At 44.5% G+C, this 23,746-nt stretch overlaps 1 protein-coding gene across 2 annotated transcripts in view; it reads right to left on the bottom strand.

Moving 5' to 3' along the window:
* The window catches only part of PLS1 (plastin 1), a 113,929-nt gene that overhangs the window by 69,288 nt on the left and 20,895 nt on the right, over positions 1–23,746 (bottom strand). For both annotated transcript variants that reach the window (XM_066589631.1, XM_066589623.1), the window contains one exon: positions 13,137–13,252. In XM_066589631.1, the coding sequence (XP_066445728.1) occupies positions 13,137–13,206 (70 nt within the window). In that variant the 5' untranslated portion in view covers positions 13,207–13,252. The remainder of the gene's footprint in view (positions 1–13,136; positions 13,253–23,746) is intronic.

Raw genomic sequence — 23,746 nt, forward strand, 5'->3', positions numbered from 1 at the left:
CGCTCTCTAGCATACTGGGTACTGCAGAACATATGGCTGGCTTGCAAGTTTCTGCACATCAGCTCATCTGCGGGGTCTTGGTTGGCAGAAACCCACCAATCTGGTATTGATGACCTATCCACAAGATAAGTTATCAATAGCTTTGCACTGAAAAACCCTTTCACTGTTGGAAGATAGTACTTTGTGCACGCTTACGTCAACCCCTTCACCCCCTAAGGCGCACGTATCAAACTCAAAGCCGCTAGCCGAATCTGGCCCACCACAGCTCGGAGGTCCTGAGCCGTGACGGGAAGAGCCTCTGGAGTTCTGTGGACGCATTTGCAGCTTGCCATTGATACTGGGATTGTGGCTGCCATCTTGGTCCTACATTGCAAAGTTGGGTGCATGCAGATTGAGCTCTGTGGGTATTACTGCAGCCCCCAGAGCTTTTCGTGTGCACTATCCTGGTCTGCTTCTTCTGTTGAGCCTATCCTGCAGTACAGAGCTGCTTGCGGGGGCTCAGACTGTGAGATGGCTTGTACATCCTGGTTGGTCCCCAGTACCATCCTGTAGAGGACAGTCTATTCCAGCCTGCCTGTCCATATCCTGTGAGCCCGCTGCATGGAGAGAACATTGTGTTACACTGCTGCTTAGCCGACAGAGTGTAAAACAGCTCTGCCGATTTTTCAAAAGCCATGCGTTTAATTTTACATCCACACAGCCAAATGAATGCTTCTTCATTGTGTGGCTAGCTGGAGGTTTTCTTAGTACCATTATGGGGTACATACACTATAATGTACTGTATAGCTCTTAGTAATTTGAGCTCTGCCATTGTTTTTTTTTTAATGGAATTCAGTATACAAACGACTGGATAACTTTTCTGTGGGTTGGTGTGATTATGATGATACCAAATTTATGTTTTTCTTTTTTTTTTAGTATTTTACACTTTTGCACAATAAGAACCCTTTATTTGGGAAATATTTCTGGCATTGCTATATTAAAAATCCCATAACATTTTTATTCTTCTATGGACACAGCAGTGTAATGGCTTGATTTTTGCATGATGAGCTGTAGTTTTCTTTGGTACCATTTTGAGGTACATATGATATGTTGATTATTTTTGTTGTGTCTTTTAGGAGGCAGCGGCCCCATTCAACAGAACAGAAGACCGCACAGCGCAAGCGCGTCTAATTGAGGGAGAAGAAGGCTTCGGTCGGCGCCATGGAGACGGGGACGCCAGCACCGGAGGGGGTAAGTGTATAACTTCTGTATGGCCAATATTTAATGCACGATGTATATTACAAAGTGCATTAATATGGCCATACAGAAGTGTATAACCCCACTTGCTTTTGTGGGACAACCCCTTTAAAATTCTGCTACAACCCCATTAATAGCACTTATGTGGCATAAAAAGTGTGTTCAATTTATTGTACGGATCGTTAAAGATGCAGTGATAACATACATATTTTTTACATTTATTTAAAAGAAATTTAAAAGAAGTCTACCAATTTTTTTTTTCTTTTTTCACATCGATATTTTTTTATTTTTCTTTATGTCCCTGTAGGGGACTTGAACCTGCAATAGCTCCGATAATACACTGCAGTGCTTCTGTACTACAGTGTATTATTTGCTTTTTTTGCCAGTACTTGCTATGGCAGACCTGGAGGCCACTGTTAAGCCTCCAGTCGCCATGGCAACCCGTCAGCCCTCCACGATTAGATGTTGGAGGGCCGATAACATCAGAAAGGGTGCTCCCTTCTTTTGTTAACTGTCTCTGATCCCCGCTGTTGTAGAGAAACACCTGTTGTCTCCCCAAGAAAAAGGTCCAACTCATCCAGTAGTCTGTGACTAATTAAGACTTAGAACTTTATTAGATACACATAAAATTCCGTCATGGCAGCAAACCACCACACAGACACTCTGCTGACGTTTCTGAGACTACTCAGTGTCCTAGTCGTACAACATGTTAACATTGTTGTGTTTCAGTATGATTATGGTGATACCAAATTTATATAGTTATTATTATATTTTACTACTTTTAAAAAATATAATACTTAAAAAAAAAATGGTGTTTTTTGTCATCACATTCTGAGTTGAATTTTTTTATATTTCTGTTGAAGGAAGTATGTGTGGACTTGTTTTTAAAAGAGAAAGCGGTAGTGTTTATTAACCCTTTCGAATCCACTGTCTGATGTCTTCCTACATTTTGATTGAAGCTTGTATAGCTCCAATGTCAGAAGACGTCCGACAGGGTATTCTTACCGTCTATTGCCAGCCACTACGCTGTCGGAGCCTCTCTGGCGCACACACACTGACTTTAGCCAGCAGATGGCACCGTTGTGTAACAGCTAAAACAGAAAGCCTTTTAGGAAACCCTGAATCCAAAATTGGATTGGAAAGCGTTAATATCATTATTGGCTATATATGACTTTTTGATCACTTTTTTATTCTTTTTTTTCAGTGGTGGGGTAAAAAAAAAACCTGCAACTCTGGCATAGCATCCATTTTTCTTACAGTGTTTACCAGGCGTGATGCTTTATATTGCGGTATTTTTTAAAATTCTGTTCACCATATTGCTGCACCAGAATACCGCAGTAGCAAAAATGCAAAAAAACCAATGTATGTGAAGGTTTGTTACATCATTTTTCTTAGCAATGTCATATAACTAACATCCTTTCCACTTTATTGATAATTCAGCTGCAAAGTCTTTATTAGAAAACCAGGACAGCAATAAAAGGCTGCTGACATAGGTCTATTCTATAAGCTACGTGGACATCAATCTTTTTAGATGTACACAAAATGTACATTACATATATAAGAGGCCTTCCTTATACTGAATAGGCTTTTCTTGTTACATTTCCATCATGCACTGTTAGCTTACAGTACGGTGTTCTGGGCGAAGCTGCTGCTGTAAATGATGTTTATTATGTGTTGTATCTATCAACCTTGGATAGAGGTCCTGCCTTTATTTGGACACAAGCCTAGGAGGCTGCACTTAAATCATTGATGTAATGTCAACAGGGTCCACCCAGCCACCTTTGGAGTATTGGAGGATAGATTTATGACAGCAGCGGTGCTATAACCTTCGATTGTATTACCATCAGTCATGAAGTCTACAATACTGTTCTTTACTAGGCTTCCACAGCCCTTTCATGTCAAAAACCGCCTTACACTTTGTAGAAACTATAAATAAAAGTCACTACTGGCCTACAATCCTATACATAACGCATTCACATCACTTTGATACCAGGGCTATTTAAAGTATTACTGCTCTTAAACAGAGCTTTCTAGCATATTATTACTATTATTATAACTCCTGCTGTATGTGCAAGAATCCCCTGTGAAGACCAGCAGGGGCCATTGGGGTCAGTGATGGAGTGGAGGGGATTTAATAGGGGAATATTGGTTAGTTTTTTTTTATTTGAGCACATTTCTTACTGTGATACAATTTTTTTTTTAAGGCCTCATGCCCATGGCTGGGTCAGATTCCAACTACGAAATCTCGCAGCAGAATCGTACCTGGTGCCCCAGAAGTGACCCCCAGAGACCCATACTCACCTGTCTGGATCCCCCACGAGTGTCTCGGCTGGCGAGCCAGCGCACATGCGCAGTGAATGACACGCCGGTGCTGGGCTATGATGCGGATTCCTGCGATACTACTGCAGTGCTCCCTGCAGAAGTGTCGTGGGATGGACAGCTTCCATTGACTGCAATGGAAGCCGTCCGTGCGTTTTTTCTGCACCAAATAGAGCATGCTGCGATTCTTTCCGATTGGAAAATTGCAGTTGATATCCGTTTGTGGGCAGGGAAGAATCTTCTAATGTAACATGTCTATGGACGGACATAGCTGCGGAATTCATGGCCAGATGCCCACTGCGAAAATCCATCTGTGGACATTGGGCCTAAATCTCGGACAACTAATTGGAGTTTTTGCGACTGGTTATATTGGCAGTAAGTATGACTGTCCCTGGTCTGTTGCGTTCTGCCTCTCCCCCTACAAGGATTATCTGGACAGAGAAATTTGATACGCTTCTGAGATATGAGAAAGAGGGATTGCTGGAAGAGGTGGAGCGGAACAGGTCTCACAAACTTTGGAGGCCTTGCATTGTTATGAGAGCCTCAACTTCCTTTAAAACCTGGTTGGAAACAGGTAGACTTGACTCTTAAGGGTCCTTAGACTTAAGTGAGCAGGGTCTTTCCCCCCTTTTCCCCTGTCTTTCTTTCCCCTCTTTCCTATCCTTACTTCCCCTTCTCAGTTTTGATTTTATTGACATTAAGCATATTTAATTTCAGTCATACTATCTTGCAGTTACATTATGTTGCTATGTTTCGACTGGAAATTATTGGCAGAGTAATTTTATGCATTGTTATTGATTTCAACTTGAAAACCTTTAATAAAAAATGATTGAACACAAATCTCGGACCACCCCATAAGGGTAAATGCACACGAGCGGAAATTCCCGCACAATTTCTGCCCGTGCACGCTGCCATTAGGATTGCATTATTACTCTCCACAAAGAGTAATATTGGTTTATCATCTGTGGTGATTTTGAATCCTCTGTCTTGTTGTGTCGTGTCTAGTGCTGCTATGACCTTTTGTATGTTTGTTACTGACGATCTTCCCTTAATGAATCCCATCTGCGAGGGGCCTATCAGTGGTGGCATCAGAACGCTCAATCTGTCTGCCATCAGGTACTATCTTGAGGTCTTGATTTATCAAGGATATTGGTCTGTAAGATCCTGGCAAAGAGGTATCCTTGTCAGGCTTAAGAATTCATTTTATGTGCATCACATTGGATTGCTGTGGAATCTTCCCTGAACATAGTAACATAGTATGTAAGGCTGAATGAAGACAATGTCCATCTAGTCCAGCCTGTCTATCCTCCTGTGTTGATCCAGAGGAAGGCAAAAAACCCCAAGGGCAGAAGCCAATTAGCCCTTTTAGGGAAAAAAATTCCTTTCCAACTCCCTAATGGCAATCAGACTGTTCCCTGGATCAACCCCTAATATTTCCTACCTGCCTATATACCCGGATTGACAATTAACCTAAGATTTATATCCTATAACGTCCTTCCTCTCCAGAAAGACATCAAGTCCCCTTTTAAACTCTTCTATGGATTTTGCCATCACCACTTCCTCCTGTAGAGAGTTCCACAGTCTAGTCTAACTGCTCTTACAGTAAAGAATCCCCTTCTATGTTGGTGATGAAACCTACTTTCCTCTAATCGTAGCGGATGTCCTCTTGTTACCGTCGTAGTCCTGGGTATAAACAGATCATGGGAGAGATCCCTGTATTGTCCCCTCATGTATTTATACATAGTTATTTGATCACCCCTTAGCCGTCTTTTTTCTAGAGTAAATAACCCCAATTTGGATAGCCTCTCTGGGTATTCCAGTCCCCTCGTTCCATGTATTAGTTTAGTTGCCCTTCTTTGAATCCCCTCAAGCACTGTGACATCTTTCCTGAGCACCGGTGACCAGAATTGTACGCAGTATTCCATGTGAGGCCTGACTAGTGCCTTACATAATGGAAGGATAATGTTCTCATCCTTCGCCCCTATACCTCTTTTAATGCACCCCAAGACTTTATTTGCCTTTGCCGCAGCTGACTGGCATTGGTTACTCCAGTTTAGTCTATTATCCACTAATACCCTCAGATCCTTTTCAATATCACTTTTTCCTAGCGGTACTCCATTAATCGAATATTGGTGACATCCGTTTCTCTTGCCCATGTGCATAGTCTTACATTTTTCAACATTGAACTTCATTTGCCATTTTTCTGCCCAAGCCCCTAGCTTATTTAGGTCAGTTTGTAGCCGCACATTGTCCTCCGTTGCATTAATTATATTGTATAATTTTGTGTCATCTGCAAATATTGATATTTTGCTGTGCAGTCCCTCTATCAGGTCATTGATAAATATGTTGAACAGAGTGGGGCCTAATACTGAACCCTGTGGCACCCCGCTAGCGACTGTGGTCCAATCAGAGTACGAACCATTTATTACCACCCTCTGCTTTCTATCATTGAGCCAATTTTTTACCCACTTACACACGTTTTCGCCCAGTCCGAGCTGCCTCATTTTGTATATTAGCCTATTATGTGGCACGGTGTCAAAGGCTTTAGAGAAGTCCAGATATACGAGATCAATAGATTCTCCCCGATCCAGCTTAGAGCTTACTTCATCGTAGAAACTGATCAGATTTGTCTGACATGAGCGACCCTTCATGAATCCATGCTGGTGAGGAGTTATTCCCTTGTTCTCCTTGAGGTGCTCATCGATGGCGTCTCTCAGAATCCCCTCGAAAATTTTTCACGTTACTGAAGTGAAACTTACTGGCCTGTAGTTACCAGGCTCACTTTTGCTCCCTTTTTTGTAAATTGGAACCACGTTGGCAATGCGCCAATCCAATGGTACTACACCGGTCTTGATAGTGTCTAGAAATATTAGATATAGCGGCCTAGCTATCTCGTCACTTAGTTCCCTTAGTATCCTTGGGTGTAATCCATCTGGGCCTGGCGATTTATCAATTTTAGTCTTCTTTAGTCGCTTCCACACCTCCTCCTGCGTTAGGTATGAGATATTTTGTGATGGGTTCATTTTATTCCCCTGCATCTCATGTGGCATTTCCTTTTCGTTTGTGAATACACTTGAGAAGAAACTGTTTAGTAGATTTGCTTTCCCTCCGCATCATCATCAATGATCTCTCCTGCATTATTTTTTAAAGGGCCAGTGCTCTCCCTGCAAATCCTTTTGCTGTTAATATAGTTGAAAAATAGCTTCGGGTTGTTTTTGCTCTCTTTGGCGATCAGTCTTTCTGCTTCCTCCTTGGCAGTTTTGATCTTATCTTTGCTTACTTTGTTTTTTTCCCTGTACGATTTTAGTGCTTCTTCGCTGCTTTGTTGCTTTAGTAGTTTAAACGCTTTCTTTTTTTCATTTATTGCCCCTCGTACCGTCTTGTCGAGCCACATTGGTTTCCTTTTAGTTAAGTTTCTTTTATTTTTAAAGGGAATGAACTGCTCACATGAGGTGATTAGGATCCTTTTAAACTTTTCCCATTTGTCCTCTGTACCGTTATTTTTGAGGATGTTGTCCCAATTAATGTTACCGATAGTAGTTCTAAGCTCATCAAATTTTGCTTTACTAAAATTTAGTTTCTTTGTCGCTTCCTGATAAGGCTTCCTATTGAATGACAGCTGAAAATTGATTATATTGTGGTCACTGTTCCCCAAGTGCCCCTCAACCTGCCGCCCCTTTATACGTTCCGGTTTGTTAGTTAGCACTAGGTCCAGAATGGCTCTCCCTCTTGTTGGTTCCTGCACAAGTTGGTTCAGGTAATTGTCTTTAATTACTCTCAAGAACCTATCACCCCTGTGAGATTTGCAGGTTTCATTCTCCCATGTTATATCCGGATAATTAAAGTCCCCCATGATAATTACTTTGTTGCGGTTTGACACCTCTTCTATCTGCCTTAATAGTAAGTTATCAGTTTCTTCTGTTGCTTTTGGTGGTCTATAGAAGACCCGTATCAGGATTTTGTTATTTTTTTCCTCCCTGTATTTCTACCCACAGAGATTACACCTGTTCTTCTCCTACCCCTATATCCTCCTGTAGCCTCAGCTTCAAGTTCGATTTGACGTACAGACATACCCCTCCCCCTTTCTGGTTCCTTCGGTCCCTTCTGAAGAGATTGTACCCCTGCAAATTCACCGCCCAATTGCACTTATCATCCAGTCATGTTTCCGTAATTCCGACTATATCATAATTTTCATCAGTCATTCTCGCTTCAAGATCACCCACTTTACCAATCAGACTTCTTGCATTCGTGGTCATACAATTTATATCGTTTTTTTTGTTTTTTAAATTTGTTTTGTTGCTATTCGTACTTATGGCTGATCTATCAGTTCTAACTGTACTAACCCCACCCCCTGCTCGACCCCCATTCCCTTTGCTTGGACCCGGGTCGCTAGTTACACTGGCTACCCCACTATTTCTCATTTTACCCTCCCCCCCAGTCCCTAGTTTAAACACTCCTCCAGCCTTCTAGCCATCTTATCCCTCAGCACAGCTGCACCCTCCCCATTAAGATGCAGCCTGTCCCTACGGTAGAGCCTGTAGCAGACAGCAAAGTCAGCCCAGTTCTCCAGGAACCCAAATCCCTCCTTCTTACACCAACTCCGGAGTCACTTGTTTACCTCCCTAAGATCATGCTGCCTTTCTAGTGTGGCTTTAGGTACAGGTAGTATTTCCGAGAAAACTACCCTGGAGGTCCTCGCCCTGAGCTTGGACCCTAGGTCCCTGAAATCATTTTTGAGGGCCCTCCATTGACCTCTAACTTGTTCATTGGTGCCAACGTGCACCATGACCGCTGGATCCTCACCAGCCCCTCCCAGTAATCTGTCAATCCGATCCGCGATGTGTCGAACTCGAGCGCCAGGAAGACAACACACTGTTCGACGATCCCGGTCTTTATGGCAGATTGCCCTATCTATCCCCCTTATAATTGAGTCCCCCACCACTAGAACCTGTCTAGCCTACCCTGCACTCCCCGCCCCCGTCTCACCAGAGCAGTCATCCCCCTGGTGTTCAGAGGGCCTGTCGTGCTGCAGCGGTGCTGGCTCTGTAATGGCATCGCCCTCATCTGCCAACGTTGCAGACATGTTGGGTTGTGCCAGTTCAGGACCAGCCTCCCTGGATCTATTCCCTCTACGCCTCCTTCTATCTGACACCCAGCTGACTGCCTGCTCCCCCTGCTCTTCCGTAGCACCATCCGCCCCAACCTCTACCCCAGCGAGTGCCTGCTCAGTGAGCAGCAAACTCCTTTCCATGTTGTCAATGGCTCTCAGTGTTGCCAGTTGCTCATTTAGATCCAGAATTTGGGCTTCTAAATGTGCGACGTGCACGCATCTTGCGCAACAGTATGCACCCTCGATCGCTGATCAAGGACCGCATACATTGCACAAGTAGCACACTGGATGGCATTGCCAGGCATGAAGCTTATCCTAATGGGGATCTACAATTTACTTCTGGAACAATTTGTTAAAACATTTTGTTAAAGTGGCTAAAATATGTTCCCCTAATGTCTTGTAGAACTCCCCTGTTTAACCATCTGGGCCTGGAGCCTTGCCATTGTGTATAGACTGCATTGTTTGAGCCACCTCCTCCTCTCTTATACTCTATTTAAGGACTCATGTCCACAGACGGGTTTGAATTGCGAAATCCGTATGGTACACCTGCGCAAATGATCTGCAGTTCAAGCCGGCCATAGACAATCATGGGCACCCACAGTTTAATTAAAGCATGCGGATTTGTTTTGCGGACCTTCTGGAAAACGAGGCACTGCAGGCATGCAGCAAATCCCGTGCGTAAGCAGGAGATTTAAAAAAACAATCTCCACTGCGCATGTGCAGGGGCATGCTGGCCGACAGGCCCGCCCACATGCACGGAGGAGAAGACTGACGGCCAGCACAGCCACACAGAGGTCCTGGAATGGTAAGCAATGTCCTCATTCCATGGGCAGGGTGGGATTCCACAGCGAGGCTTTTTCCAGGCCTCTGGCTCCTCCGTCACCAGCTTCTCAAAATGCATGAGATTGTGGAGCTCCTTCACCCACATTATCCAGGTCGGAACAGTGGTAGAAAGCAACAGCTCGGGATAATCCTCCTGACAGCAATAACAAAGAATCGGAGGAGGCTCTTTTTCGTTCCTCTCATTGATCCGGGGAACATGGATAGAAAAGCCAATTCTGGGGACGGAGTCACCTTTGTATAACTAATATGGTTGTATAACTCCACCACCTCCTTCCAAAGGCTCAACACCAGAGGGTAGCCCCACCAGATATAGTACCTCTGCTGCCATTACATCTCCAGCAAGTGGCAGGAGCCTGGGGGAACATCCTCTGAAGCCGATCCGGAGTTCTATACCATCTAGACAATATTCTGAAGTTCAAGTCTTGGACTCTGCCTGCCGAGGAGAGCTTGTGAGTCCAGTTCCCTCTTCCAGGTCCCCACATAAATAGGGTTCTCACCCTCTATCTCCCAAGACAGCAGCAAGCCGTAGAGTCTGGAAATCATATGTCTAGGAAGTGAGGGGGTAAGACACAATCGCTCAAACTCCGTGGGGAGGCCAACTTAGTTCACCCGTGACATCAGTGAGTACACAAAACCTCGCAACTGAAATATTGCAACCACATTCACGGTTGAACCTCCCTGTTACGCAGGATCTCCTGCATCAACTTCAGGCCTGATTGTGATACAACATCACTCAGTCTCGAGATTGGTGTATCCGGTAGTGACAAGATAGGTGGGCCTCTGAAAGTGGCCTCGAACTGAGGGTTGAATACTAAAGACATGAGTGGGCCCGGAACCCTTACCAGGCCCCTAGTGGCTACAAAGCTTACCCAGTTTTTATTAAGTTGGACACAGAATGGGGACTCAATAGGTAGGACTTTGATCTGTTTAGGAGGAACCCAGAAGGCAGCCTGGACATATCCCCCCCCCCCCTGGAAGCTCCGCCTCCACCCAAAGCTTTGATGATTTATATTTTAGTAGATCCAGTACGCAGTTGGAGATACTGGAGATACTTTATTATACTACTATAATAAAGAGAGAAGTCAGGGAGACCCAGCCCGCTTCTATCCTTTCTTCTCGTGAAGAGTGAGAAACGCATACGTGGTCTGCGCCCTCTCCACATGAACGCCGAGATTAGAGATCTCAATCTTTTCAGGTAGGATCTTGGAAGCCTGATCGGGATAGTTTGACATAGGTAGAGGAATTTGGGCAATGAGTCCATTTTAACCACATTGACCCTTCGACTCCAAGATAAGAACAGTGGACCCCACTTCCTCGGGTCTCCCGCTAGTCCCACCCCAAAGGGGAATAAATTAAGTCTAAATGTCTAAAAGACATCTGCTGGGAGCTGCATCTCTAGATACTTGTGAAACGCCAACGAAAGGGAAACGACCTCTCCAGGTGGCCCGCCTCAGTCTGCGGGAGAGTGATATTCAGGACCTCAGATTTTTGGGCATTGACATTCTAGTTGCTGACCCTGCTAAATCTCTCGAACTTCTTGAGGAGGACCGGCAGACCAACCAGAGGGTTGCAAATAGAGAAGCATGTCGTCTGCGAAGAGAGCGATTTTGTGCTCCTGATTCCCAATCTGGATCCCCTTAATAGAACCGTTACTGCGAATGGCATTAGCCAGTGCCTCCATAACCAAGACATATAAAAGTGGGGAAAGCAGGCACCCTTATCTCGTCCCATTTCGTACCCGGAAGGCCCCAGAAAGTGCCCCGTTGACCTGCACTCTAGCTGATGGATCGCGGTATAGTGCTAGTATCCAGTGTTTCATCCATGCCCTAAAACCTATGCTGTCTAGTGTGGCAGTGAGGAAGGGCCAACTCACTTGATCGAATGCCTTTTCGGCATTTCCGAGAGCTTAGCCCTGTCCACAAGGGACAGCATCTTGATGGTGTTGTCCCTTGCCTCTCTGTCAGGGATGAAACCCACCTGCTCCCTGTGGATCAGCTGTGATATGATATTTTGAAATTTGTTGGCTATGAGCTTGGCAAACATTTTAACATCTAAGTGATCAATAAGATGGGTCTAAAATTCCCGCAGACCGAGGAGTCCTTGCCCGGCTTGGGAATCACCGTGATATGGGCCTGTAGTGCCTGTGGGGGAAAGGGTTGACCCTGACTAACTGCGTTAAATGCCTCCAGCTTGAGAGGTTACAGCTCTTTCTCAAATAGCTTAAAGAACCTGGCCGTGAACCCGTCCGGCCCCGGGCTCGTGCCCATTTTCAGTTTTTTGACTATTTCGGACAGTTCCTGCGGCGAGAAATCTAGTTCCAGATCTTCCTCTCCAGGTCCGTCACAGTCTCAGGAGCATTAGTAGCGAAATAGGCCTCCTTCTCTGACTCCTTGCCCAGACCTTGTGCCATGGCTTCAGAGTCAATATTATACAATTTGCTGTAAAAGGAACTGAATTCCTCTAAAATGTCTTCTGTCGAGTGCACACATGCCCCTGGCGCGACTGGATTTTGGGGACATATGTCAGCGGAGTCCTAGGATGTAAAGTTCTGGAAAGCCAACTGCCACATTTGTCGCCAAACTCCAATGAGCCTCTCCTAAGTTTATCTCTGCATGTCAAAGATCTTTGATCAAGAATAGTCAGAATTTGCTGTTGAAGAGAGGAAATTTGGGCCTTAAGGGTATCTGATTGCTGACTCTTGTTAGCCATCTCCTTGATAGTGAGTTCTGATAAGAGGGCGGTCATGGCCGTCGACCTTTCCTTTTTCGTCGTGTTCCATGTGATAGCAGTACCCCCCATAAAAACACATTTTAGGGTTTCCCATTTCACAGAGGAAGGGGTAGCATCAGCACACTGGACCTCTATAAACTCATGGATTTTTTCTCTAACACACATAGGGGGTCCGTGAGGAGGTTATCGTTCAGTATCCAAGAATAATAGCCCCGCGTAATTCTCCCAAGCGCCGGCCCCCAGGAACCTGGGCGTGATCCGACCAAATAAAACTCCCTAGTAGACAAGTGGGGGAGCAGTCCAGGAGTCCCTGGGAGACCAACAAGAGATCTATTCTACTATAAGAGGTATGTGCTGCGGAGTGAAAAGAATAGTCCCTGATATCCGGGTGAAGTATTCGCCACAGATTCACCAAATGCAGGGAATCTAATGTTTTTAAAAACTTTTTTTTAGCAAAAAATGCTGCTCCCATAACAGAAAAGGATATCAGAATGTAGAAAGCAAGTAGGAACCCAGCTATGGACCAGTGTGAGTTCCCAAGATATAGTTTAGGTTGACCTACCTAAACATATATGAAACACTTAAGCCACTCTCACACAAGCGTTTGTAAAAACGCTGTGTCTTTAAACACGACGTTTTAGAGTATTTTAGAACAGCGTTTTTAATTTATCACATCATTGCAATGGATGATGTGGTGCGTCAAAAACCACGCTGAACGCACAGAAGTAGAGAATACAGCGCCAGTTTCAAATGCCTGCTAAATGCAGTAAAAAACGCCTATGTGAGAGTGGCCTTAAACTTGATTGCTCAATGGAATCATATCAACATACAATATCAGGTCAGATTTAATTGGATATCCGGAATTTCTATCACGTCAACAAAGTCATGTTGGACTCACCAACTTTATCAAATGCTTCCTTGAGTTCTTCAAGTTCCTCTCTGGATATGGTGATTGTATGGTTAGCCATGTCCTATGGCAGTCAGGTGGAGATATCAAGCGGTTATTCTTGGGACCTAACAAAGAAGAAGGGAGGAATGTGACTAATCTGGACAACTTCACACCTTTATGCAATGAAGGTACCAGTCACTATAGATACTACACAATGACCGTGGATGCACCAGTTATTAAGAAGTATTTAAACAATGACTGGGCAAGCAGGAAATAATGTTCAGACCCTACTAGTGATAATTACATAAACACACCAATAACCTAAAGTATAAAGCTTATTAAATGGAAGCTTATAAAAAGTGCTGCTAATACGATTCAAAGACATAAGTAGATTTATATGCAAATATCTTTGCCAGTTCTCAGAACTGGAGATATGGGAGTAGTATAGTCATGGTGGGAAATATTTTTCTGGACTAGCAAAATATGATCAACATATACATAAGATATTATACATTATAAATAACACAAGATATACACAATATGTATTGGTTCTTGGAAGAAGATACTGTGAAAAGCTGATAAAGTCACGTGAAATGATAGGAAAGAAGCCGAGAAAGGGGTTCTCTTTCTTATGAACTTGTTTTAGAAGAATCATTGTATTGTTAACATAGTACAGACAGGACATATCATTAATAAGGTCTAGGAGCCTATTTGTGAATCAGTCCTTAAGAAATAGATCCTAATGGCAAGTAATTGGCTGCAAAGTCAGCTCCACAAGTTATCCTTTGCTAGACCTTTGAGGTCCATTAATAAGCTAAAGCCTGAGGCCACTGGGCTATCACTATCATAAGTACTCCTGTGGGTCAGCCTGATTCTCAACAGTACGTCTCTGAAGGTGACAAGTTTAGCTGGTCTTGTCTCCAATTGTAGACAGAACAGAAGGCCTCTGCTGCAGCAAGCTGCCTCCTTGCCAAAGACAAAGAGGCCTAAGACCCATACCTTTCTCTAAACTTATTAGGCCCAATGTCCACAGGTGAATTCTAATTATAAAATCTATGGGAGACCCGCACCTCTAGCCGCCCATAGGGATGCATTAGCATCCGCAAGACAATTTAAAGCACGCGGGTGTGATTGTTTTTTTTCCCCAGTGTGCGGATCGCACGTGTGGGAAGAAATGCTCCATTTTTCTGCGGATCCGCGGGAAAGCAGGAAATTAAAAAAAAATTCACTGTGCATGAGTCCGGCACGTCACCGCGGCATCCAGACACATTCGCCGTGCTGAAGAAAGAAGATCCGGGCGGCACAGAGGAGATCCGCGCTGGAGCTGGACAGGTAAGAAAATGTTTTTTCTCTCCATGTCTGCGGGCATGGCTGGATTCTGCTGCGTGCAAGTGGACATTGGGCCTTACAGTTACAGTTAGCACTGGAAAAAATATTTATATCGTGCCAACATATTCTACCTCCCATTACAACTCAGAGGGAACATAGACAAATGAGATATTACATATTAGTATTAAACTAATAAACAATAAGAATGAGGAGTGGACCCTGCTCACAAGAGCTTACAATCTATGAGTAAACAGAGGTGAGACAAGAGGTACAAGTGCTTGTTCTGTACAATGTACGAGCCATTTTTATATTAAATAGGGTACTATACATAAAGTTGTATGAACCGGTCACCAGACAATATCTGTGTATGTACAAATATGAAGTACATTAGGGATACTGCTGGATGAGGAGGTCGGGTTCTAAGGGGGGAATAGAAGAGGGTTAAATGATGAAGAGTTAGATCACGGAATGTTGTGGGCCTCTCTAAAGAGATGCTTTTATATGTTTTTAAAACTGTAGGCATTGGGGATCAACCAATTAACCTGATTGTGGTAGTGCATTCCAGAGAACCAGCATAGTTTAGGAAAAATCTTGGAGTTTGGATTGGGAGGTTCAGATTAGGGAGGAACATAGTGTAAGGTCATGTTTTGTTTTTCTGCATATTGAAGACATGAAAACTATGAGGGAACACACATGTAATTAAGTAGTAAACAAAGAAGTGTTAAACAAACCAAACATGTCTTAGGCTGGGGTCACACGGGACGTATTCCCAGGGGGAATCTCGGGGTTTTGCTGCAGCAAAAAACGCAAGATTTCCGCCAGGAAAGCGCCACTTCAAAACCCGCAGCACTTTGCCGCGGATTTTAGAGTGGCTTGGCCGCATGCTTTTCCTTTGCAGCTGGCTCTCCTATAGAGAGCAGCGCGGCCGCAACAGGAAAAAAAATAGACATGCTCACCCCCAGATTAGCGGCCGCAGGCAGATTCGCCACAGTGAAATTCCGGGTGAATTTCCGCGGCAAATCCGCCCTGTGTGAACCCAGCCCTATATTTTAGATTTTTGAAGCCCTATTTTGTTTTGCTGACAGCCTTGTGCTCTTTTGGCATTCTCTCAATCAGCTTCATGAGTTAGACATTTGGAAAGGTTTTCCAACAGTCTAGAAAAAGTTCTCATAAGGTACTGAGTAGAGATGAGCGAGCACGCTTGGTAAGGTCAGTTACTCGAGCGAGCATCGCTCTTCTCAAGTAACTGCCTTCTCGTCCGAGCGTGCTCGGGGGGGCGGCAGGGGGAAGAGAGAGATCTCTCATGGGCTAACAAACATAGCAAATCGCAGCTGTTTACAGCATGCCACGATATTGTAGTCTCGCAATGTAGCAGCCTACAAAACATCGCTTGTGTGGATGAACCCATAGGAAAGTATGGGCTCTACATACATGTGATTTGTAGCACTGTCAGATTGCTACAAAATCGCGCTATAAAATCGCCTATGCAGAAAAAAGTCTTAGTCAAATACCCCTTACATAACCTGTGCGTTTGTGGTCATCATGAAAACAAAGGTTTGGTACCATGTTAGCCAGTAGAGCAAAATGTGATTGTTCCCAGCAAGAGAAACCACGTTCAATTTAGGGACCATAAAACTTTCACTCCCTTATCAGTGCCTAGACAAAAAAGTTTGTTTTCTGTTGCAGAATTCCTTTTAAGTGTAAACCAATCACATCCATATCTGTGCCTTGTCTGGTATGGTATAAGTGTGTATAAATATTCATGCCTCTTCGGATCCAGTCCATTTTAGCCTGATGAAGAGCCCAAGAGGTTCGCAAGCTTGCTATTACATCATGTATTTTTGTTAGCCATTAGAGATGAGCGAACGTACTCGGATAGGCACTACTCATCCGAGTAATGTGCCTTATCCGAGTACCTCCCCGCTCGTGCTGAAAGGTTCGGGAGCTGCCGCTGCTGACAGGTGAGTCGCAGCGGGGAGCGGGGCAGAGTGGGCGGGAGAGAAGGAGAGAAAGATCTCCCCTCCGTTCCTCCCCGCTCTCCCCTGCAGCTCCCCGCTCCGTGCCGGCACCCGAACCTTTCAGCACGAGCGGGGAGGTACTCGGATAAGGCACATTACTCGGACGAGTAGTGCCTATCCGAGTACGTTCGCTCATCTTGATTAGCCATTAAAAGGTATCATATCTACAGGATTACCTGGTTTCTCTTGCTGGGAACAATCACTTTTTGTGGTCATCAACTTGTTGAAAAAGTCATCTAGAAATCACTTTATATAACTCAATCAGGTAACCAATTAGGTAGTAAAGCATCACGCCCCACATATGTCACATAGGATGCATAAGGATAGGAAGAAATGGAATTTATCAAATGGCTAGAAAGTACCTATGACATACCTGGAAAATTGGGATGTGAGAGATATGACTTGATAGTGACATAAGATTAAGGCCACCTGCAGATGGCCAGGTCGGATCCCGTTGCGAGAATTCTCGCAGCGGGACCCCACCCGAGCCCCTGCAGGGACCAGAGCGGCACTCACCTCTCCCACGGCTCCTGCTCTTTCATTGTGCCGGCTGCCGGACAGCCGGCGATGCGCAGAGCGGAGGCTTCGTCCGGGGAGTGACATTTCTGCGAGCCCCGCACAGAATTAGAGCTTTCCGCGATTTGTTTTCCGCACAAGATTTCACGCTGACAAATCGCAGTCGTCTGCCTAGGATTGCATTTTCTAATGCAATCTTATGGCAGCGGCCACGGGCGGAAATTCTGTGGGAAATCCCGCCGCCGAATTTCCGCCTGTGTGCAGGGGGCCAAAGTGGTATGTACCTACCCTCCCACCCCCCTCTTCCCTACTTGTTTTTTTTTTTTTTTTATATGTGACATTTGCAGCAGGAGACCACGCCATCGCCATAGCGACGATGCGGCATCCTCTGTACTGCGCATGTGCCCTCCAGACCTCCAGTCGGCACATTCACAGCAGAGAAGACGCTAGACAGGTAAGCTGGGCTCACCAGCCTGGCACTCGGTTGAACTTCGCTGCGGGAATCCTGCATGCGGGGTCCGACCGGCCAGTGTGCAGGCGGCCTAAAGGGAACAGATTATTAATACAAGGGGAAAAGGAGAGAAAGCTGGGTAAACCCTAGTGATACTAATAGGCAGGAGTTAGTAATATTACATTATTGAGAATAAGCCCCTTAGATGTATAACATTAATGAAAGAGATGTATACAAAATGAATGGATGCCTCATAGGGTACAAATAGAGTTTTGTCCCTGTGAATTTCCACAAGTGATTGAACAACAGTGAAGTTGTGGCATCATAAGGCCGGTTTCACATGGACGATAAAAATCGTATGATTTTCGCGCAATGCTAGAGCGCCTGAAAACACAGAATTATGAAACCTATGCTTTTCAATAGTTTCACATTTTCTGCTTCGCTCTTTTTTATCGCCCATGTTTCGTTGTATCGCAACAGAACGCAAAAACTTGTGATTTTCGTGTGATGCGGCTTTAACATTAGAAAGTACTATTATCTTTGTCATGAGAAAATCGCAAGCGGCAGTGACTTTTTGTGAGAAAACGCAACAGTGACGCTCAGACATCTCATGAGCAAAATTGCGATATTGCCGCTATTTTCTCGCGATTCACTCAGGGCGGATTTGCCGCGGAAATTTGCCGCGGCAAATCCACCCGCGGCCGCTAAGCTCGGGATTAGCCAGCCATGTGGACGAGATTTCTCAGAAATCTCGTCCACACGGGACGGCCAATCCGCTGCGGTAAGTCCAGCTGAAACCGCGGCTGCGGGTTTCAGAATATGCAGCATGTCCATTCTTTTTTTCATTCCGCTGCGGCCGCGCTCACCTCTATGGGAGCGCCGGCCGCAGCGAAAGAGTGAGCGGCCGGGCCGCTTCAAAGCCGCCGCAGCTTAAACCGAGGCGGTTCTCCCGGCGGAAATCTTGCGGTTTTTGCTGCGGCCAAACCGCGAGATTTCCAGCGGGAATCTGCCCTGTGTGAACCCAGCCTTAGTGTTGCAAGTTATAAAAGAGTGTATTTATATGAGGTCCCATGCAAAACCACAGAGCAGGTATTTTGTGCCATATATTTGGCTCTGCTACATCTGCCCTAGGTTACATATGCCACTAGCTGTTTTATTGAATACCTTCCGATTTGCGCTGTGCCAGTATGCCTGACAATGAAAACAATTATTAGATTTATCATATCTTGTTTTAAGTGTAAATAATGTTGTTTTCCAGCTGTTTTAGGAACAGTTTATTACGAAAGTATCCCTGAGCATCTGCACAACCAAGAAATGTACAGATAACCATTTATGTGCAAAGTCATGTCATTGTCGAGCATGTAACCTTTTAAAATAGAAGAGGCCTAATTCTTTGCAGCTGATAGAGAAAATACAAGCAAATTGCATTTGTCTTTGTTTGCGGACCACAGAAAATGCAACTTGTAAAACTTGTAGAATGAGGATCTGGTAGATTAGCATTAGCACATCTGATTGTCCAACATGTCACACTTAATCTCATATTATACATTTATGCACTTAGTAAGGCCTGATGGTATTAATGCACATATTATGCTACAATTATCAGATATTTTCACTAACTTCCATAAATGCCGTAATGATAGAAGGCCGGCTTAGTGACACATACATTTTACTGGCTTCTGTAGAAAAGATCAATACCAGTCATTAAATGATTAATACGTAAGAACATTGTGCTCACTTCATAGTGAATGAGGCCTCGGTAATAAACACCGGCAGTAACTATGGCAACTGTGCTGATGTCATAAATACCTCAGTATATGATATAGAGAACTCTTTCAAGAAAACTCCATGCCGGCAGGACAGACGGCCATATGCAGCATCATCCTTGGTGTGTCTGGAGACCTGGACCTTCACCATCCGTAAGGGAGATAGGGGACATCCGCCTAGCCAGCCAGATCAGTCAAATTTACCAGCCGGATCAGCCATACCCGCTAGCCAGATCATCTAACTTATTCTTAGCTATCAGTGGGGTGACAGATGCTGCAGCCAGATCTCCGGCACGCCTGCTATTTGCTGCCTGGAGAGCTCACATTTGGATATCTCCATAAGGCACTCGCCTCATTTAATACTGCCTGGTTACTTGTAAAACTAGATGGATTACTGGAAATATGAGAAATGTACAATTCTGGAAACATCTGCTGCTATATATTGGCGTTAACCCTCTAAGCCAAGAGAGAGGGCCGTCCTCCACCATAGCTCCTCAGAGGTTTCCTCAACAGGGAGTTGATCCTCTCTGGAGTACTGGACGATGACTCTTCCGGAGTCCGGGGTCTGCCATTTTCAGTGTCTTTTTCATAGCAATTGAACTGATCTTAATTTGGAGACACTGAATAAATATAGTCATGTGATTGTAATACAATTTGGTCTGTTTAACTGAATTAAAGTGTCCGTGTGTTTCCTTCCCAATCTTTGGTTTGGGTGATGTTTGGGACTCGGGATCCATCACATATTACACAGGGATGAAGCCGGACATCCAGCGGGGGACGTTTTATTCAGTGCGGGAAACGGGATGGAGTAGAAACAAGATGCCTCGCTGTACAATTAACAAGTACACTCATCCTTGGATTCAGATAATAGAAGTGATTTTCTATCAAAATTAAAAGGTGCTTCAGTTTATTAATATGCAAAAACAGTGAGTTGGACTGAATTTATGACGTGAGATGATAAACTTTGTGCAACTCACTAAGTACTAGAGGAACTTTTTTTGCTTGTACCTATAGCTGGTGTATTTACAGCAGGATTTTGCACCAAAAAAAGGAGAACGTTCTTAGAAAATGTGTTGCACTTTACACCTTCTCTTAGATGCACTCACTTTTCAAAACTATCAAGGAAGACAAAAAAGTGTGTAAGACACATAATAAATTTAGCGCACTGCAGGTACTCTACTTTTTTGGACAAATTTGTGCTGTCATTCCTCCACGTTTTGCTTAATCTCTAAACTGTATTACTGTGACATAAATATATTGATATACTGTATGGTGATAATACTGTACATTTGAGGCCACCTCTTCTATGGAAATAAATAACAGAGCAGAACAGTAGCTGGTGACCGGGCCGAGAGCTAATGGGCATGCGCTCCTCAGAACCTGGCCACCAGATGTAGATGAAATAAAGGAGTAAGGCTTCTTTCACATGAGCGTATATCAGCCGGCTGTTTTCACATCCGGCCGATATACGCTATGTTGGGAAAGATAAAATTGGAGAACGGGAGCACAAATCAAACATTTGTGCGCCCATTCAGACGGCATGGGTCCCGGCACATATGCGCCGAGACTACCATGCTGTTGCCCTTTTTTCCTCCCTCTCCATCGCAGGCTCACCATTCTTCTTCTCCCTGCTCATTCTTTGCAATGGGAGCAGGCTTAGCTCTGCCCCATCCCGCCTCCTCCCATTGATGGCTATGGACAAGGGGCGGGGAGAGGGCAGGAGCTTAGCTCCACCCACGTCCTGCCCCTTGTCCACAGCCAGCAATAGGAAGGGGGCCGGATGGGCCGATGCTTAGCTCCGCCTCCTCCCATTGCAGAGAGTCAGCGGGGAGGAGAAAAATGGTGACCTTGCACGTGGGGAGGAGAGCAGAGGGAGGGTGTTAAGTAGTCACGCTGCTAAACTCCTTCCCACCTGCTGCTGCAATGGGCTCCCATAGGAGCCCATGCAACGGCCAACGTATTCCGGACCAAAAGATAGTTCCAGGACTATCTTTTGGGAGCGACGTAAAAACGTCCGCCGCTATATTGGGCTGGCCAGGCGCTTTTATGTCTCAGGAATACGGCCATGTGATCTGATGCATTAGAATCCACTGCATCAGATCACAGAGTATATCACCCGGCTGTGAAAACGGCCGGCTGATATACGCTCGTGGGATAGAAGCCTGAGAAGTACACAAGCACCGACCTCCTCTGCCCCTCTGCTAATTCTTTCCATAGAAGAGTTGGTTGGTTTTCCTGGCAATAAGCAGTAAACAACCAAAGGACAGAGGAATACATTGTTTTGTGACCTTGAACACATTGAAATAGGACTCCCAAGATGGGGATACACCTTTAAACTGTCATATACATTAGATTAAGGTCAGGTGAATAGCTTTGGTTGAACAAGCTTCGATGTATATAATAATAATAATAATAATAATCTTTATTTGTATAGCGCCAACTTATTCTGCAGCGCTTTCAGGCATGGATAAATGCAAAACAATACAACAATTACAATATAAGGTACATTGGGTTAGACACAAATGGGTTGAGGGTGGTACAGGAGGTGCAGGGGGTGGGGAACACAGGCAATAGGAAATTTCATGTACAGATAATTTATTAGAAGGCAAACAGGGTGGGGCACCATAGGGAGGGGCACGGGACTAGGTCAGGAGATTTGGTATGCTTCCCTGAAGAGGTGCGTTTTTAAGGCACGTCTGAAATTTCGTGCATCGGGAATCGTCCGGATGCCTTGGGGTAGAGCATTCCAGAGGATGGGTGCTGCTCTGGTGAAGTCCTGTAGGCGAGCATGAGAGGTTCGTATTACAGGGGTGTTTAGTCTGAGTGTGTTAGCCGATCGGAGTGAGCAGGCTGGGTGGTGTACTGACAGTAGGGAGGCGATGTATGGTGGCGCAGCGCCATGCAGAGCTTTGTGAATGAGGTAGAGGAGTTTAAATTTAGTCCTGCAGTGGATGGGCAGCCAATGCAGTGACTGGCATAATGCAGAGGCGTCTGAATAACGACTGGATAGAAAAATGAGTCTAGCTGCTGCATTTAGTATGGATTGGAGCGGAGCGAGTCTAGTGCGGGGGAGGCCATTGAGTAGCGAGTTGCAGTAGTCAAGCCGGGAGTGGATGAGGGCAACCACGAGCGTCTTTAGCGTATCCGTGGTTAGGAACGGACGTATTTTAGCAATATTTCTGAGGTGCATGTGGCATGTTTGGGCCAGAGATTGGATATGGGGGGCAAAGGAGAGGTCAGAGTCCAGTGTGACCCCAAGGCATCGGGCATGCCGTCTGGGGGTTATGATGGTGCCAGACACTGGAATGGAGATGTTGAGGGAAGGTTGGTTAGAAGGTGGAAAGACAAGGAGGTCAGTTTTAGATGTATATGGCCAGCTTTGGATTTCTCCCAAGCATACATGTTCATAGAACATGGTGACTTCTCTATCAAGGAACAAAAACCTGAGGAGTAAAGGCTTTTCATGCTGGTTTCTGAGTGGTAAATAGGGTGAGAACATTACTGAAATAAAAGGATTAAAATGGCACATAACTTTCTTGCCATGTGCATTTCTATCTGCAATCCATATGAACCTCAGTTGACACCACATTCAGTCCCTATTGTTTCCTACTGGTTGCTATATACTGCATCACTTTTTCCAAAAGAAGCAGTGAAACAATATTTCTAGATGTGTTCATGATGCAATATATGGCGTCTGAGAATTCAGTACATTTTTTTGACGGATCCAGCATAAAAATATAAAAAGGCAAGCCTCATGGTTTAATACAAAAAAGGCCTAAATCTGAACAGTTGACAAGTGTTCACTGGATTTTTATTCATTTTGCATGCCAATCTCTATAATAATAACATAAGCGTTTATTTCCCATAATCTGGCAAATCAATAGTCCTGGGGATGCTGGATTATTGGAATTTTCCTGCAGAAGCAGAGAGCTTCACAGTACTTTAGTACTTATTAGATTGATTACATTGAATACCATTTAATTCAACTCTACAATTCGGTATAGAATAAACCCCTAAATATATCTTTTTAGGTGTTGCAGCTCACCTTTTCTTGCTCAGAGCTCCAAATCCTCTGCGTACTTTCATACAGTGAGTAAAATGCTGAAAACCTGGCAAGATCTGCCACTAGGGGGAGTTTAATATATGGGAGCTGTATAACTCAGTGTGCCGTGTAAACACAATAGTGACATTATAAGGCCACGCTCACACGGCATAGATGTGCCATATGCAAATCTAGTGTGGATTTTTCAGAAAATCTGTGGCAGAAATCTACAGTTGAAACCGCAGATTTTTTTCCCCAGAGAACATGAAAATGATATAATAATAACAATTACCTTTATTTATATAGCGCATACATATTACATCATTTAAAATTATGACTTATGTCCCCATTGGGGCTCACAATTTTTTAACTCACCTGCTAGCATGTTTTGGAGTTCTGCATACAAACTCCATGTAGATATTTTCCTTAGTTGGATTTGAACCTAGGATCCCAGTGCTGCAAGGCAACACGGCTAACCACTGAGACCTTGTTGCTTA

This window comes from Eleutherodactylus coqui, chromosome 1 (assembly GCF_035609145.1).
Source record: "Eleutherodactylus coqui strain aEleCoq1 chromosome 1, aEleCoq1.hap1, whole genome shotgun sequence".
Lineage (NCBI taxonomy): Eukaryota > Metazoa > Chordata > Amphibia > Anura > Eleutherodactylidae > Eleutherodactylus > Eleutherodactylus coqui.